This window comes from Myotis yumanensis, unplaced genomic scaffold, assembly GCF_028538775.1.
Source record: "Myotis yumanensis isolate MYYU_CA2020_CCGP unplaced genomic scaffold, mMyoYum1.0.hap1 SCAF_17, whole genome shotgun sequence".
NCBI lineage: Eukaryota > Metazoa > Chordata > Mammalia > Chiroptera > Vespertilionidae > Myotis > Myotis yumanensis.
Window position 1 is genome coordinate 30,658,003 of NW_027223768.1, and position 17,415 is coordinate 30,675,417.

The following is a 17,415-nucleotide window of genomic DNA, read 5'->3' on the forward strand; positions in this document are numbered from 1 at the left end:
GCAAACATTGAATGTCCTGCCCCTCTGCAGGCCAATTCAATCCCTGGGTGGGGCCTGGCCTGCAGATATGATCTTACAGGTTCTGTAAGTAATTCTAAGGGGTGGCCTGGTTGAGAACCAGGAAAATCCAACACCTTTATTTATGAATCATGAGACTGAGGCCTGGAGAGGGACTTGCCTAAGTTCATGCTTCTATGGAGCAGCAGAGTTGAAGCTAGGTCTCGGATTTTAAGAGAGGTTCAAGTTCAAGCACAGACCCCATGTGACCACAGGCATTGCAGGGACATGCTGATGAAAGGTCACAATGATGGACTTAGATCTGGAGAGCCTAATTCCCAGAGGGCACAGGCTAGACAGTAGAGGTGGTTGGGGGTGGAGGAGGGGGCGTGGTCATGAGCTGGCCTGTCTGCCAGTGGAAGGTAGGGCAGTGGGTAGGGCAGTGACGGTGGTAGAAATGCCAAGATACTCCTCCCTCTTCTCTGGGAAGCCAGCCAGCCATGCGCCAGCATTTGACTCCTGTTGCAGGCTGCCCTGGGCTATAACCCTCTGGAGGGAGGGGGTAGGACATTTTGGGGGTGTACCCTGGGAGATAGAACAGAAGAAGCTGAACCTCCCCGCTGCCCCCCCCCCCCCCCCCCAGGTGACTCAAGGGCCTGACCTCAGGGGCAGGGATCTCCCTTCCTGAGGTGAGGAGGAAGTTGTGTTATCCGTCATCACGCCCTTTGTGGTCATCACGCTCACCGCGATGTTTGCCTGGTCACCTTCGTGTCTTCTCACTCCTTCTAGGGTGCTGTTGTCCTCACTCACAGTGGCTTCCTGTTGGTATGAGCGGGAAACCCGGATGGTATGTACCAGAGTCTCCAGGATAAGGGATCTGGGGGCCAGCACTTTCTCCATCGGAGCCCACATAAGAGGGGCGGTCAGTATGGAAAGCAAACAAAATGTGGTATCTGTTCTAGATGTTTCTGCAGTGTCTCCCCAGGAGCCCTCAATCAACATCAGTGCTCCAAGAGAGGGATCAAGGTCTCAAAGAGACATTTTTAGATTGTCTTGGTTAGGTTTGGGAAACAGGAAGTTCAGAGTCTGGACTCTGGTCAAGGGTTCCCAAGGGTGGAGTCAGGTAATTACAGGTGTAATTATAGGTAAGGGTCTGGGACCACTTGCTAGCTGGGAGCAAGCTATTAAAAATGTGCCTCATTTTCTCCATTTGTAAAGGGAGGAGAATTGAGTGTCTACCTCCAAAGAGATGTAGTGGGTGTTAACTGAGTTCATAGATATAATGCCTGGCTTGCTGTGAGCACCCGGTTAAATGTTAGCTGTTGTTAATTTAGGCGGACTGCCTGATTTCTCCCAGACCTCAGGCCTAGGCCAATGTGCACCGTTGTCCATTGGGCAGACATTCAGGTTGGGGAGGTGAGAGTGGGGGTAGAGAGAAGGGTCTGGAATAGAGTCACCCCATGACAGGCAGCCCAGGCTCTTCCTGTGCTTGCTGCTGGCCTCTGCCCGAGGCTGGTGGCTGTCTGCTCAGTAACACAGCAGACCCACTCTCTCTGGTTCCTGGGGAGGAAACAGAAGAGTGACTGATTGTCTGGGCACTTGAGCGGTTGTGCTGGAGTGAGGGCCACGCCAGCTTGAGTCACGTGGCGAATCCCAGCACCACTCCTGGAGCCCACCCTGTCCCACAGACAAGGACTCAGCCATGACTCACTGTATGCAGGTGAGGCCTGAGCCTTAGTCACTGGCGCCCCTTCCTCCAACACCTGAGCATCAGCATGCACAGCCTGGACCAGGCTCTCTTATCCTTCCTAACCTCTTTTCTCCTTTCCCTCCCCCTTTCCTCCTTTCCTCGCTCCTTATCCTTTGACATCTCATTGATCAGATCTTGACTGATCTCCTTAGCAACTGGGACAGATGGATAACGGAGACAGTAGCTTCCAATGCCACTCCGTTCTCTGTCAGAGACACTGCCAGGAACGCTGATGAGCAGGCCGAGGAGGAGCCTGCCTACATTAGGGCAGTTCTGTCATCTGAGGGAAGCTGCCTCAAAAGAGGGCCCCCACCCCCCGCAGCTGACTGATGTATGAATTACTACTATTAGCTATTCATTCTAGTGACCAAAAGCCCAGACTGTGCCCTCTGAGAGGCAACTACACCGACAAGGGCATGGAGACTCATTAACCACATCAGTGATTTACTCTTCATTGTGAATCCATTCATTCTACATCTATCAAACACCTAATATGTGCCAGGAATTATTTCTAGGCTGTTGAAAAATCGTAGTGAACAAAATGGACAAAAATCTCTGCCTTCTTGGACACCACATTCTGGCGAGGGAGACAGAAAATAAACATGATAGGTAGGTAAGTTAAAGAGTTAGTTAGAAGGAAGTAAGTGTTGAAAATAAAACCCCACAAAACCCCACCCCCAAATTCCAACCTACCAATAATGTAGGGTAGGTGGGCTTGGGAGTATTGGGGTGGGGGACAGGGATGGGGCAGGGAGCTTGGCTGTCATTTTATTTTATTATTTTCCAACGACAGTTGACTTTTAATATTATATTAGTTTCAGGTGTACAGGTGGTTAGACATTTATATACCTTACAAAGTGATCCCCCCCGATTCGTCTTAGTGGTCATTTTAAAGAAGGTCATCAGAGTCGGCCTCCTTGAGGAGTTACTATTTGAACAAAGAGTTATAAGAGGTGGGAGAGTTAGCTTTGCAGACATGGGAGGAAGAGTGGTCCAGATGGAGAGAGCAGCTGGGGCAACCCCCTCAGACAAAGCAGCCAGCTCATTCAGAAGCACAGCAAGGAGGCCATGTGGCTGGAATGGAAGGAGAAAGGGGGAGAGCAGCAGTTATGTAGAAGAGTGATGGGAAGGGGGGTTGTATCATGTGGGGTCTCTTTAAGGGCTTTGGCTTTGACCTTGATTGCAATGGGGAGCTGGTACAGGGCTCTGAGCAAGGGAGGCCGTGACCTGGTATGTTGGGGCTGGACTGCAGACCGGTTGGGAGGCCACTGGAGAAGTCTGGGGAGAGAGGCTCAGCTGGGAGGGTAGCCGTGGTCCCATTTGCCTTTGGAAGGGGAGCCAGCAGATTGCCTGATGGGTTGATGTGGGGGCGAGGGAGTCAGGAGTCAAGGATGACTTGGCAGCCACTTTCCTGAGGGGTAAGTTCACATGAGCCAAGGCTGGGTGGGCACTGAGTGCTGAGGGCTCCAGTGCACACAGTGGGAGGCAAGGGGAGAGGAGGCTGCAGTGTTGGAGCCACGCCCCTGCCTCCCCTGTAGCCCTGGCTGGGTCCCAGCCCAGCCTCTGGCTCTGTATTACGCTTCTTGTGTCTGAACAAATTGGGTTCTGAAGTTCAAAGCCTGGGGCCCTGCAGGCCTGGGGGCACTAGATCTACGGGAGGAGGGCTCAGTGTCCCTAAGGAGTGAGGCTGCCTGGGCTGCTCTTGGCTACTGCAGAAATAACGTCCTGTTCCCTGTTCCGGACTTGGCAGGAGCGCGTGGGAGGCCCAAGCAGAACAATTGCCATTTCCCTCCTGCAAAGCCCAACCACTCCCTGGACTTGCCCCAGCCTGTGATGTCTGAGCCACTCAAGGCTTGTTTACCTGGCTCCTGCCTCAGAACAGGGGAGTCGGAGGGGATTGAAAGGTGAGGCCCACCACCCGCCCGCCCACCTCGGCTGAGCATCTGGAGTTGCCACAGGGCTCTTCTGCTGAGCTAACTGTTAATGAGCGGTTTGTCACGTCCTCCTGCCTGGTGGTGGGCAGAGGCCAGGCAGCTCCGGAAGTGGGAGCTTCCTGGAAGTCTTCCGTTTAGGGAATCGGAGAAGTGGAGAGAAAGCAGCCAGGCAGGTGGCCTCAAAACCCAGGGTGTCAGCACCTCTGGGAACCCCATGAGGGTCTCTGTGTTCTTGTCGGGCCCACGAAGGGAGGCTGCTGGTACCGACTCAGGCGTGTTGGGCTGAGCCAGATTTCACTGGAATGCTTATAGGGGTCAAGGTCAAGATGCTCACGTTTATCGTTTATCGGAATGTCCATTATGCATGGAAACAACTTACTACCCATTGGCTCATGATTCCTCCTGCCCACCTAGATTTCTTGGGCTGAATTAGAAACGGAGGGTTAAAGTGCCCAGCTCAATCCAAGAAATGCTACATTTTCTCCTAAAGGGTTCTCAAACTGATTTCTTGGACTGAACCCTCCATTGTAGAGAGAACTTCCTGCTCAGGAGAGACTGACCGGCCAGGATTCCAAGTTAAGAGTCTCCTTTAAATAGAAACTTGGAGGCAGTACTGTTCCCGAACAATGCCAGTGCGAGCTCTCGGGGCCAAGCTGAGCACCGGTGACCTTCCAGATATCTCTAAAGGCCTCAGACGCCAACCTGGGGGAAGAGTGTCCTCTTGATCTGGCCTGTTATGCCATTTACAGTGGCTCGGCCCCCGTGGCCCTGAGCCAGGAGCCGGCCCAGGGTCCCACAAAGGAAGCTGTGTTCCCCAGCCTGGCGGGGGGCCAGGGCTCGTCGGTCCAGTTAGGCAGCAGCCTGGCCCTCCACCACTTGTGGTCAGGCCTGTGTTCGGGCCCTCCAGGCTGGCATTCCTGTCCAGCAGGGAGAGGCTAGACCAGCCCTCCTCCTAAGCTGGGGGCAGTGACTCACAGGTAGTTACCTGCCCTAGGGCTCCCTGCCAACCCAGGGAGGGAACCGGAGGGGAGGCATTTAGAGTTTAGTCCTGCTTACTCCTCTTAAGCTTCCTCGGGTGAGTTGGGCCTTGACCCCTTCCTGATGAGCTGGAGCCTTTTCAGGCTCTCCCAAATTCCCCGAGAAGCAGGGATTTTCCACCATTTCTGTTTTCCGTGGGGAAGGGGCAGAGCTGGTGCTTTCCGGGGTCCTGGGTGTTTGGGTCTCCTCACCTCCCAGCCCGTGCCAGGTCCGGGCGCTAACACCCTATCGCCAAGCCCTGATCTTGTGTCCCCTGCTTGGTCTCCTGTCCAGGTGGTCTAGGACACGAGAGGAAGCGGACCCCTCCGAGCCTTGAGAAACGCCGAACACAGCGCCTGCCACAGATGCCGGCGCCCTGCCTGCCCCCCGAATTCTGGTCTGGAATGCCCCTGAATACTTGCCTGGTGCTTTCAGCAATGCTCCCTCCCCTCCACCCCCAAGGCACCCACGGGCAGGCGGGTACTGCCAGGCTTGCTGCGAGGCCTCTGGGACCGACCCACTTGCCCAGTCCTGTCCTGGGGCTGTGGGGCTGTGGGGCTGCAGTGACGGCAGATGGGCGTGCCAGCTGCCAGATTCCTGAGACCCGCCCTGCAGTGGGCTACGCCCAGCCTGGGAGTCTCCAGAGGTGAGGCCGTTGTTTAAAAACTGGGAGCCAGCAGCGGAGACCCCCACATTCAAGGGGTGCTCGCAGAGAGACGATCTGGAGAAAGGACAGTGGCAGCAGGGAGCCAGGTATGTGTCCTGCCCTTGCCTGCCCAGTGGGGGCGGGCGGGGAGGAGAGCTCTGTTCTGGGCGGCTGGGGCCTGGCTGCAGGGCCCCGTCCTTTCTCTTCCTGCCGCCTCACCTGAATGAGCCACCTGCAAAGGCTCCATTGAATGTCTGCCTCTGTTTGAATTGCCTTTTCACATCTGATAAGCGGCTCAGTGACTTGGGAGAAAGCAAGTCCAGACGGGGGGCTGAGCACAAAGAGGAGTGGGAAGGGTGGGCTGGCGGGGCCAGGGCTCTTCTGAGGCGGCTCCCAATGCCTTGTTCTGGGAGTGAGGGGCAGAGACAGCTCTGGAGCTAAACCAGAAGATGGGTCTTCCTCTTGGGCCATGATTAGCTGCATGACCTCAGGTCACCTGTCTCCTCCCCGGACCCCTGACACTTCTGGGGATGGATTGGAAGGAAGGATTCCAAAGCATTAGGATGTATAACTAAAGATGCCAGGAGAGCCCCAGTTCCCTCTCTAGTCCTGCCTTGCCAACCTCCCTCCCCCAGCCAGCGGAGCTGTGGCTGACAGGAGCAGAGGGAGCATCCAGGCCCAGGCAGAGGCGGGTGCTGCATGAGCTGGGCAGGTCTGCCTGCCTCTCGGACCCTTCCGGCATCCATCCCCGGCCTCCTTCAATCCTCCCTCTGTAGCCTCCAAGCCCACCCTTCCCGCACAGCCCTGGCCCATCATTAGAGACATTTAGGATTGCTTCCGGTTTAGATCAAATCCTCTGGGCCTCCCCATCACATTCCAGCTAACTGCCTAGGCTGGAGTCGTGGCCACCACAGCCTTACCCTCGAGGTGGCCCTCCGTGGTATCGAGGCCGTGCCCATGGAGGGACAGGGCTCCCTCCAGACTTTCAGCCAATTTGACCCACTCGCCTTTGGACCTGTGGGCCGGGCCGGGCTCTGAGAAAGGCAGTCCTCTTTCTTGGGCAGCGACAAGGCCTCAGACCTCTCTGCAAAGGGCCCAGCTGTTTATTGCTCCTCATGTTGTCCTTATGACTGTCTGGGGCAGGGGAGGAAGCTGAAGTCTGGGAGGAGATGGCATTCCCCCAGGACACCCCATGAGTCATATGCCAGCTGGGACAGCAGTCTAGGGCTCTGGCATTTTCCAAGCTTTTGGCTCCAAATGTACCTGCTGCTCAGAGGTGTCCTAGGTCAAGACCCCAGGTAAAGACTTCTGAAAAAACCTGAGCCCAGAAACAGGAAAGGGGCTAGTGTGCCCTAGCGGTTTGTGTGGCTTTACCCAGGCTGCTTTGCTCTGTCTCAGGTGAGGTCCTCTCTGGGGATCACCCCATTGGCTGAAGATGAGGCCAGTCCTTCTCCTGTGTTTCAGTAAGTATCCCTCCCCATCCTCCTGGGATCTGTCCTATAGCAGGGTGGTGATAGCTCTGGGCAGAAGGACAGCTAACCAAAACGTGAGCATTACCTGTCACCCTTTAGTCCTAGGGTTTGGCGCACTTGTCTATTGGGGACACCCATGAGGTTTCTCTGCTCCTTCAGGCCTTCAGGAAGATGACTTGCTGCCTCTCTTGAGGTGTCTTCCTATTCCCACCTGGGGGTGGTTTCTGCTCCCCAACTTCCCTGCACAGTTTCTTTCCCACCCTTCCACCCCCAGGCTGGCTCCAGACCCATCGTTCATGGCTCGAGTTCTCGATTTTCCAGTGAACTGGAGCGAGGCACTCACCAAATGTGGGTCAGCTTTGCAGATAAGGGGGCAGCAGGAATGCAGGTGTCTCCCATTGCCCCACAAGTGGCCAGCAGCCAGCCCTCCTCTGGGCTGTTGACAGAGGCCATGCTGCCAGCGAGGAGAGTTGTGGACTGTGACCTGGTGGCCAAGCGTGCGTCTGAAGCTTGACCTGAAAGCTACATTTCAGGGTCATCCATGAATGTTGGTTGCCAGTTTCTCCTCCTTTTTTTCTTTTTTAAGTTGGGGTTACAGAACATGAAATCAGCTTTTTTACAGAATAGCCCCAGGATTATAATAATTATTATAATAATTACCTTCACCAGCGAGTGTGAGCAGGAGAGAAGGAGAGGGTCTAGTCCTGTCGATGTCTGCTTCCGCTGCTCTTCAGGCTGACCCCCAGCACCCTTGTGATTTCAGTCTTGCCCGGCTTCCTGTGCACCCAGCAAGCCTGCTCCCGTGGGGCCTGCTATCCTCCTGTTGGGGACCTGCTCATTGGAAGGACCCAGCACCTCCGAGCTTCATCCACCTGCGGACTGACCAGGCCTGAGACCTACTGCACGCAGTATGGCGAGGTAGGCCCGAGCTCCGTGGCCTCCAGGGCTGGAGGAAGGAGAGGTGGGTGGGGTGGGGAGCCTGCCATTGTTCACTGAATATTTACAGTGCACTTGGTATAGGCCCAGCCCCATGCACTATGGGGGGTGCAAGAAAGTATAAGGCTGGGCAAGAGGAAAGGTACTCAGAAGCAGCTGAATAGCTCTTCTCTCTCTTTTGCTCCATAAAACTGGAGCGTGGGTAGGACAGTCATTTAAGTCTTGGGGACAGGCAATCAGATAAGTAGTGATGCTTTATATGTAGGGTCTGATGTGCCATGTTTGGTGGACAAAGTCAAAGCTTGTGGAGCACAGGCGCTGGGATGTGTGCACTGGCTTGTGTCTTGCCAGGGGGTGAACTGAGTGGCACCATGGTCACTCTATTGCCATCATCTCTTTGGCCAGCGTTGGGGGATGGCTGTGGACAGAGCTAGCAGGAGGATATATGGTCGTAGGCTGGAGTTTACCTTTTGTGCTTTGTAGTTATCATGCATGAAGATCCAACTTTCTTACCTCTCGGCCTCCTTGGTCCAAATGCTTTGTTCCCCGAGGCAGAAGGGGAAACATCCAAACTGTTGTTAAAGGACATAGATCAGTGACATAAATGAGGAAGTGATGTGAGGTTAGCCAGGAGGTGCAGGGGCTCAGTGGATATGTGAGAAAATGAGCTGAGCGAATCCAGGAGCGCCAACACTTAAAGCTACGCCAATTAACGTCGCCTGTAAAGTAACGGATTTATTCAAAGAGCAATTGTGAGTTTTCTTCTAGATTTTTCTTTTGTATTGCCTCTGGAGCTTTTTTGGTAGGAACTTCAAAAAGGTCGGGGCTTTTCTTTGCTTTCATGTTCACTAAGGTTAAAACCACTCAGCGTTTTCTTGTTTCCCAGCTGCTTATCTCATTGGACCATTTTTTCTGCCCTCAAAATACAGGTTTGGGTGAAGGAGTTGGTGAGGGTGTAGTTTGCCTTGAGTCTCTGCAGCCTTTTGGGGGAGGGAGAAAGAGAGAGACAGAGAGAGCAAGGGAGTGAGAGAGATTGATTGCCGGGAAGGAGACGTGTGTTATCTGTGGTTTCCAGAATGTTCTTGTCCTCAGGACCATGGCGATGTATCTGATACTGCATCTGGGCCTCACGGCCCTCCTAGTCCCCGGTGTTCTTTTGGCAACTTTAAATCACAGATGGTATTGAGTTGTCCTTTGAATGTGCTGAGCCAAGATGGCTGTGGTTTCTGCATCTCACCCACTTGGAAATGGGAGAACCGTCTGACAGCGTTGGGTAAGATGGCCAGCATCAGGCGAGGCCTCCCCGTGGGCCCAGATTACTCCACAAGCATCCGGGGACCTGGCCGTATTGAGCTTTCTGGGCAATAGAATGACTGTAGCTGTCCCTTCTCAAAATCCCATGCCACTGAGCCACATCTAGAAATTTCAGGGAGACCTCTGCCTCTCTTCCTTAGGCTGACCCACCTCTGGGAGAGGAAGCAAGGAGAGATCAGAGGCCCTGTCTGGACAGCCTCCCTCCCTCTGGGCCTGGGGCTTTGGGTTCACCCTGGCTCACCCTCTGAGTCTCGTGGATGCCCCAGGAAGCCAACTGCTTTCCCTGCTTTTAAGGCGCCCCTCGAGAGCGAAACAGGGTGCTTGCAAAAGAGAAGTCTAGACTTACAACCCTGGGGATAGATAAATCTCAGCTGTTTTGTAGCTATGAATGTCGAGAGGCATCGGCCCTTTTTCTTTTTTCTAAGGGGAGTAGATCCATGGGCGCTCTTGGAAAGAGTAGCAGACAGGGCATCTGGAGTGCAGGGTGCAACCCCAGGTCTGCCACTCACCTGTGATGTGGTCAGATGCTACCCCTCTCCAAATCTCAATTTTCTCTTCCGAGAATGAGTGTCAGATGAAATGGTCTTCAAGGTCGCTCCTTGCTCCAGCCCTCTTTGCGAATGAGCTAACTTCCAGCCAGCTTCTCTCCTACCCACTCTGTGTCTTGTCTGATTTGGCCTTCCCTCTCCCTTACCTGCCTAATCTCACAGAGGCCACGGGTTGCCAGTGGTGAACCCACACACTGAAGGCGCAGATACTCCCTTCCTGTGATGTACCCCAAGTCCTCACCGGGTGCAGAGGTGGCTGGGTGATGAAAATTAGAAATCCCCCTGCTGAGTTCCAATTTCAGTTCTTCAGTTTATTTTATTAGTAGATATTATAGCAGCTATAATTTACTAAGCACGTACCATTCATCCCAGGCACCATACGAAGAGGCTTATATAAATTATCGCAATAAATTTTTCACAAAACTCCATGAGGTGGCTCTTGTTATCCCCATGAGCTCCTGGGAGGGTGTGTGCTGGGACCCCAAGCCTCTGATGGAAACACATCGGGGTTGAGTTTTCTGAGCAGCCCCAGCTGGAAAGAGGGTGGCATGATACAGAGATGCGTTGCTAATGCCTTCCTCTCCCCCCACCCCCTGTCCCCTCTCTACCAGCTCCCACTCCCATATACACACCTTCCTTAAGTCAAAGCCTCTGGTTAGTGCCTCTGTCCTATTTCCATCCAGGGGTGACATTGTGAGCCCGGAGCTCAGTACAAGATCACCCGGCACCTGCTGCCTGCCCACTGCCCTGGCACGGATGCAAGTGCCATGGGGATTGGTGACCTTGGACATTTCTGCAATGCTCACTCCCCACCCCCCAGCCGCATGGGGACTCAGTGGAATAGGAGTTGTGGAAGCCGGTGGGACCCCTTCCAGTTCCAAAATGGTCTGTCCCAGCTCCAAATATCAGAGTGTGCCTCTTTTTGTGTGGGCCAGCTTAGCCTGTTGGCATGCTACCTCTGCCCAATTTTATCTCAGTGGCTAAATCCTATTGGCTTCGAAGGCTAGCTTTGGTGGGTTTGGGGTCCATATTGCAACCCTCCCGATGGACATAGAACTTGCCCGGCTTTGCCTGTGGCACTCCTCCCCACCCACTTCCAGGCTGCCTATCTTGACTACCCATTAGCTGTCTGGGCTGGGCCCAGGCAGTGTTTACCTAAATGGCCTGAGGCTGCAGTACCATCCTGTCCCCTTGTTCTCTTTCTTCCAGCTTCTAGATAACCTCTGGGTAACCTCACTGCACCATTGTCCCCTGAAGCTCAAGCATGAATGAAAAGGTCTGTGACTGTCCCTGCTCCTGTTCTCTTCTGTGCTTTCCCGGAGCCTCAGTTCCTCATTTGAAAAAAATGGGAGTAAGGACAGTATCCACTTCAATAAGTTGTTGTGAGGACCATATAAAAGAATGAGCCACCTGGCCACTGGCGTGGTGTCTGGAAGATGCTAAATGTTTCATCCGGTTTCCTACCCACCTCTGGGACCTGTGTCTACACGGAGACCACTCTGTCTGTGAATCACACTCCTGAGCATTTCTTCCCTGATCAGGATAAATATTCGCATACTTGTTGAAATGAACCCATCCTTGGGCCATCTGCTCTCTGCCGCCACGGTGACAGCTACTGATCTGATTTGCAGTGGGTGTTAGAGGATCTGGAGGAGGCATGGTCAGTGAAGTCGCCTGCCTGGTCCTGGTTGTTGCTCTGGTTCTGGCTCTGACACTTAGAATAGAAATGTGACCTTACAAAGGCCATGGCTCATCTCTAGACCCCACTTCCCCATTTATGAAGTGAAAGAGTTGGGTTAGTCAACCTTTACATTAGTTCAGCTTTAATATCTCCGCCAGCTTCTTGGAGTTGGCTGGGCTGTGTGTGTCTATGTGTGACCTTGAGGGTCTGCCGTGTTCTTTCTCAGGTGAGCACTGGCAAGGCCGGAGCCATGCCCTTTGGTTGTCTCTGGGCTGGTGCACGCTCCTCAGGAACCAGTGGGCTTCACCTGGAAGCTCTCCAGCCCCATTTCTGCTCCTGACAGTGTCTCCAATGTTGTGTCTTCTCCCCCAGATGCTTTATTTACCCCCCACTCCCTCCTTGGTGGGGGAAAACTTAATTACCCAGCTGCCTTAATAGCAGTCTTATGCAGTGCATTCCTCAGGTTAATTAGCTGTGTACACCAAACAGCTGTCTTCTTCTTCTTTTCTTTTTAAAAAAAATCCTCACCTGAGGATATTTTCCCTTTAATTTTTAGAAAGCGTGGAAGGGAGGAGGACAGCAAGAGAGAAACATTGATGTGCCCTTGACTGGAATCAAACCTGGGACCCTTCAGTCTGTGAGCTGATACTCTACCTACTGAGCCAAACCAGCCAGGGCCAGCTGTCATTTTTATCACCTGGGAGCAAGCTGAGGGGGCAGTAGCCAGTTGACTTCCCTTCCTCCCTAATACACACACACACACACACACGTGAGTACACCCACACCCACATGCACACACACAACAACCACTGTCTTTCTTTAGTGATTGTTTTCTTGACCTTTGACATGGCTAATGTGTAGACAGAGGATGGTGTTCATGTAGGTCTTGAGGGCCTCATCCTCCCTGCTCTCAGAGGACTTGGAGACTGTCTCTGAGTCAAATATCTGCTCTCCTGTTTTCCAGAAGCTGTCAGCAGGTCTGAAACTCTCAAAGCAAAGCTCTAACCACTGGGGATGAAGCATCGTTGAGTTCCTTGTTTAAAATGCAAATACCCTTGGGAAAGGCACCATATGAGTCTATTATCAACCGTTTATAACTCAGCAAGGGTTTGCTTGTGAGAAAATTAGCTCTGGATTTTGCAAAAGGTCCCAAGAGAGTAAGACCCAGGATGGGTGACGTTTGAGGGGACAGAAGAAAATGGAAAGGGAACGTTGAGGAAAAGAGTTGCTGTCAGAGGGAAGCAAAACTTGGGTTGGTGGAATGTGAGATTCTTGGGTCCCAGTTGTTATGGGCTGAGGAGTGTGGCTAATGGAGCTAAACGGAGAGATGAGAGGGGAAGGTGAGATGGGAAGGCCTGGACACAAACCTGGGTGAGCTCACAGCGTTGCTGGCCTGACCTTTCACCCCATTGCTCTAGGGATTCAGGTCACGAGAAGTTTCTGGGCAATTTCTTGCAGACCTACTTTGTGTTTTTGTTATCAGGAACTGTAGGAACCATTGTCACTGGTAGAGTCTGCAGAGGTCCAGGACAACTCTCTGCACTCAGGTGTGAGGGGACCCCTCCTTCTGTGGGCGTCTGGGCTGGTCTGCCCTTCCCAGGACAGAGGGGGAAAGCCTCTTGACAACCAGTTTTAGTCCCTGCGGTTTTCCATGGTTGCCCACCTGCCACTGTATCCCTTGACTTAGAACAAGACAAGAAGGTTTGGAGGCAGGTAGCCGGGAGCAGAAATCCCTGCTTCCTCTCTTCCTAGCTCTATGGACTTGGACACATTTCTTAACTTCTCTGAGATTTGCTCTCCTAATCTGTGAAGTGAGGATACCTACCATTTAATATAGTACATCTACCTCAGAGGTTTGGGAAGGATGAAATGAGGTAACACAGAAGAGAGCACGGTGCAGTGCAATTTCTGGATGTGTGATATACATCATTTTTATAATCAGCTTTAGAAAGTGACCTTTCTGAACTTAGTTTGGATGGAGATGAGGGTGGTATAGAATTAAGGCTTTGGTCAAAATGTACCTCAGAGCATTGGGGCACTCTTACCCGCACCCCAGCAGGCCCTGACTTTTGATCTTTGCTGGCAACATCCATTGACATAGAAGTGGTGAGGCTGGTGGATCTCATTGGGGTCTAAATGAGGCCTTGCTGACCAAAGGCCTTTAGGGACCTTTCTTTCCCTGTCCACTTTGCCGGAAGAGTGTTTCTGCAGTATGGGGTCTGGCCAATGGCTTATATTTCTCTTGCTTCCTTCCCATTCTTTCAAAAAATTTTAAAAATATATATCTTATTGAGTTCAGAGAGGAAGGGAGAGGGAGAGAGAGATAGAAACAGCAATGATGAGAGAGAATCATTGATTGGCTGCCTCCTGCACGCCCCCTACTGGGGATTGAGCCCACAACCCGGGCACGTGCCCTTGACCGGAATCGAACCTGGGACCCTCTCAGTCCACAGGCCAATGCTCTATCCACTGAGCCAAACCAGCTAGGGCTCCTTTGCTTTCTTGTTTGGAGTCTCTAACTTCTGAGCTAATAAGCTGGACAGAGTAAGGGAGAATTCTAATAGAATGTTAAAGCAAGGAGGAACTTCATTATCTCATCCCACCCCTGCATTTAACCAATGAGGAAGCTGAAGTGGAGGGAATGTTTTTTTTCTTGCAGAGAGCTGGATTTTTAAAAATTTTATTATTTTTTGTGTGTCCTGTTTTTTTTTCTTTTGGCCTTGGCTGCCAGCCAAGACCCTGACTGTAGCTCCTTATATAGACACAGGTGGCCTCTGGTTGCTCTTGGGAGGGAGCTGGGCCATGTCTAATCAGGGCCTGTTTTTCTATTCCCCCCCCACTGCTAGCCCCCCCACCCCTACCCCGAATTAGCTGTGTTCTGCAAAGACACAGAGCTTTGCTTGCATTGCCGTCCTTTCCCCAGCCCTCTCCACTGTGTTTGGCTCCTGCTGGCTCCTGCTCTCTCCTTTGCCCTCCCTGAGCTCTCTGGGAGGGCTTGTCTTCTGGCCAGACTGAGCTGAGCTTCTAGAAGGCTCCAGGATAAGGAAAGAGGCTCAACCTTGCCAGATGGAGAGCAAGCAGGAGCCAAACTGGCTGGAGGCCTGACAGGCTGGATTGATATTAACTCTGTGTCTCCGAGGCAGCGCTGCCAGGAGAATGCAGCCAAGTGACCCCAGAGAGAGCAGCTGCAGCTGTGAGCTTCTATCACTCAGAGAGACAGAGGCACGTACACGTAGCACACACCAGGGGACGAGCCCCACCAGGACACACACACACACACACACACACACACTACATAGAGACATACAAGAATGAAGTAGAAAGGGACACTGAGGCCCAAGGGGGAAGAAGAAATCAGCAGCTTGTCCTCATGTGGGCTTCTGCCATGAGCAGTTCTATTTCGGGCCGCCATCCCGCTAGCTAGTGGGCAGGCAGAGCTACTTAAAATACCTGTCGCAAGCCGGCTGGCTCAGCCTGTCTCTAAGGATTGAGATTAACCGCTCCTTTAGCCGTGTTACTATGATAAGCAGCACATAGTGTTAGGAGTACGAGCCATCTGATCCCTCCATCAGTGCCTGCACACGTGGAGGGAAGGTGGAGGAGGCATAGGTACCCTAGACTGTGAGGACTGAGGGAGGCGGCAGGGTAACCAGTCCACACTGAACACCTGGGACATTTTACAAGAATGTCTGTTTTCCTGAGTATAAAAGTTAATATATATCCAAAGTATGAAAGGTTTAAATTATTAAAAAATTACAAAGACGGAGGAAAAGTTACCTATAATCCATTTCCCAGAGATATTAGATTAAACTACATGCAGTTGTCATTTCTGTGGGTCAAAATGGCTGAATATCAGTGATTTTATAATATTGGTGTATTTCCTTCCAAACATTTTTCTGTTCCTTTTATATATAAGGAGATCATGATGTATATTCAAGTCTATGCCCAACTTTTTTCATAAAACATTATAATGTAAGCATTTTCCTCATATGTCAACGGTTTTTAGTAGTTACATAATAGTCCATCATTTGGGAATATCAAGGGCATTTCCAGAGTCCTGGGTTGAGCTGCTCTAGCACCCATTCCCGTGGCCCCAGGAAAGAAAGAGCCTGCTTCTGCCGCTCTCTTGGCCAGGGAGCAGCTGGGATCAGCTCCCAGCAGAGCGGGGAGACAGCTCTGGTGACAGGCCACCGGAAGACAGCCGCTCTTGTCTCTGTGGGACGTGTGCGGAGTGCAGAGGGTGGGGAGTAGGAACGTTTGCCCCTGAGAAGCTGGGCAGAGTGGGGAGAAGGGCGTGCTCTCTGCCAGGGACCAAAATAGGGACCTGGAGGAGAGTCAGATCCCAGCAGGAGGCTGCTCTTGCCCAGAAAGGATCATTTGAGGTGGCACACCGCTATTTCAGCCACGGACTCATCTGCAGTCTCCGTGCTAACTGAGCTGGGTCAGCCAGGGAAGCCGGCTTTCTTCCCAAGGTGCTGTCTCTGCCTTAGCCTCCCCCAGGGTCAGCTTCAGGGTCAGAAATGACCTTTGGGTGAGACAGACATTGTCCCTCTTCTTGACCATGCTTCCCAGGATGGCTGTGCACTGAGAGAGAGAGAGAGAGAGAGAGAGAGAGAGAGAGAGAGGAGGGAGGAGGCAAGAGGGAAGGGGCCCTCTCTAGTTCTGATGCTGATACTGCCCATCAGTCAATAGGAAAGTCACGTAACCTCTCTGAGCCTCAGCATTCTCACATGTAAAATGGGAATCATACTACTTACCAGGAGAGGAAGACAATAAAATACTGTAAGCAAATAAATAGATGGCGAATGCACAGCTGTCCAGTGGAGATATGTACTGTGAAGAAAAATGTGGCAGGGCAAGGAATGGACAGGGACAGAGAGGGGCGGGGGATGGTGGGTGCTGTGTCTTGCAGGCCACATGTGCCAGCCATAATGGGCGCATTAAATGTCCAAATATTATTATTTTAAAAAGCACTTTTGGACATGATGAATCAGGATGGTGACAATTCTCTTGCAGATGGGAGGTGAGAGCTGGAAAGGGGTGGGAGGCAGAGGCTCCGAGAGCCAGGACACCTGGCAGCCCTTCTGCGGTCACCATTCCAAGCTGTCAGCTAAGGAGTTTATAACTAAGTCACAGGCCTGACATACTAATTAACTGGGTGTCCCTTTGGGACGGAGCTGTGGGGTTAATCAGTTCAGCAGACATGACCTCAGTAGCTCATCACCTTTCCTGGCAGGGCAGAGGGTCAGCAGCTGGAGGGCCTCAGAGGAGGAGGCCCAGGGGGAAGTAGAGGCACGTGGGGGGGGGGTGTGTGGAGGGACAGTGGTTTCTACCCAGGAGGACCAGCAGGCCAGGGAGGTTCTTGTCCAAGCCTTGCTTCTACTTCTGGGTAATTTGGAGCCCTCGGCACAGTGATCTTTGCTCTGGACACAAGGTGTGGGCCCATGGTTACTCTGAGAAAACAATTTTATGTGTGTTGAAGGGGCAGCTGGGACAAGGTGATGCTCGCTCTGAGAGGTGTGCTCACACACAATAACTAAAAGAACAAGGACCGTGTTCTTTTTCTTGGCCATCCCTGTCCTCCTGTGGAGCCCATGGCATCAGCTCTGTCTCTTGTCTCACTCCAGCGCACAGGCTAGGGAAGGAGTGGTTCTGGGACCTCCCCGTGAGGCTGTTTCCTTCTTGGCTGCCCACTTCAGTCCCATCTTCAAGGGCAAGAGCCACTGTCCTCAGCCCAGGGCTGCATGCCTAGAGTCCTATTTGGTTGGCGCCACCAGGATTCTCTCCTGGGGTGGGGGAAGGCCAAACCTAGGAAAGAGCCTCGGGTCCCAGACATCAGTGTTGGAAGGCCCTAGGGATCCCCTAAATGTTACCAGAATGTGGGCTCCCTGATGGCAGGGTCTTTGTGTTGTTCGTTATTATAACTCCCAAGGCCAGAGCAGGGTCTAACACATAGTACATGCTAACACATAAGTATGTGTTGAGTGATTCAATGGCTCTTCCAACCTCCCCTCAATTTACAGAGGAGAACACTGAGCTCAGAAAGTGAGCTCCCAGAGCAAGGGCTGGAACCCCAGATTCCCTGGTCCCTCTCCTTGATCCTCAGACATGCAATCCCCC

At 52.5% G+C, this 17,415-nt stretch overlaps 1 protein-coding gene across 5 annotated transcripts in view; it reads left to right on the forward strand.

The window, feature by feature from the left end:
- Positions 1-17,415, forward strand: part of LAMB3 (laminin subunit beta 3) — a 53,742-nt gene that overhangs the window by 12,242 nt on the left and 24,085 nt on the right. For 3 of the 5 annotated variants that reach the window (XM_070397007.1, XM_070397009.1, XM_070397008.1), the window contains exons 5-8: positions 787-844; positions 4,993-5,451; positions 6,743-6,807; positions 7,580-7,734. In XM_070397007.1, the coding sequence (XP_070253108.1) occupies positions 6,780-6,807; positions 7,580-7,734 (183 nt within the window). In that variant the 5' untranslated portion in view covers positions 787-844; positions 4,993-5,451; positions 6,743-6,779. Of the gene's footprint in view, positions 1-786; positions 845-3,497; positions 3,652-4,992; positions 5,452-6,742; positions 6,808-7,579; positions 7,735-10,863; positions 10,891-17,415 lie in introns of those variants that run through there. The other 2 variants (XM_070397010.1, XM_070397011.1) reach the window with 2 other exon arrangements.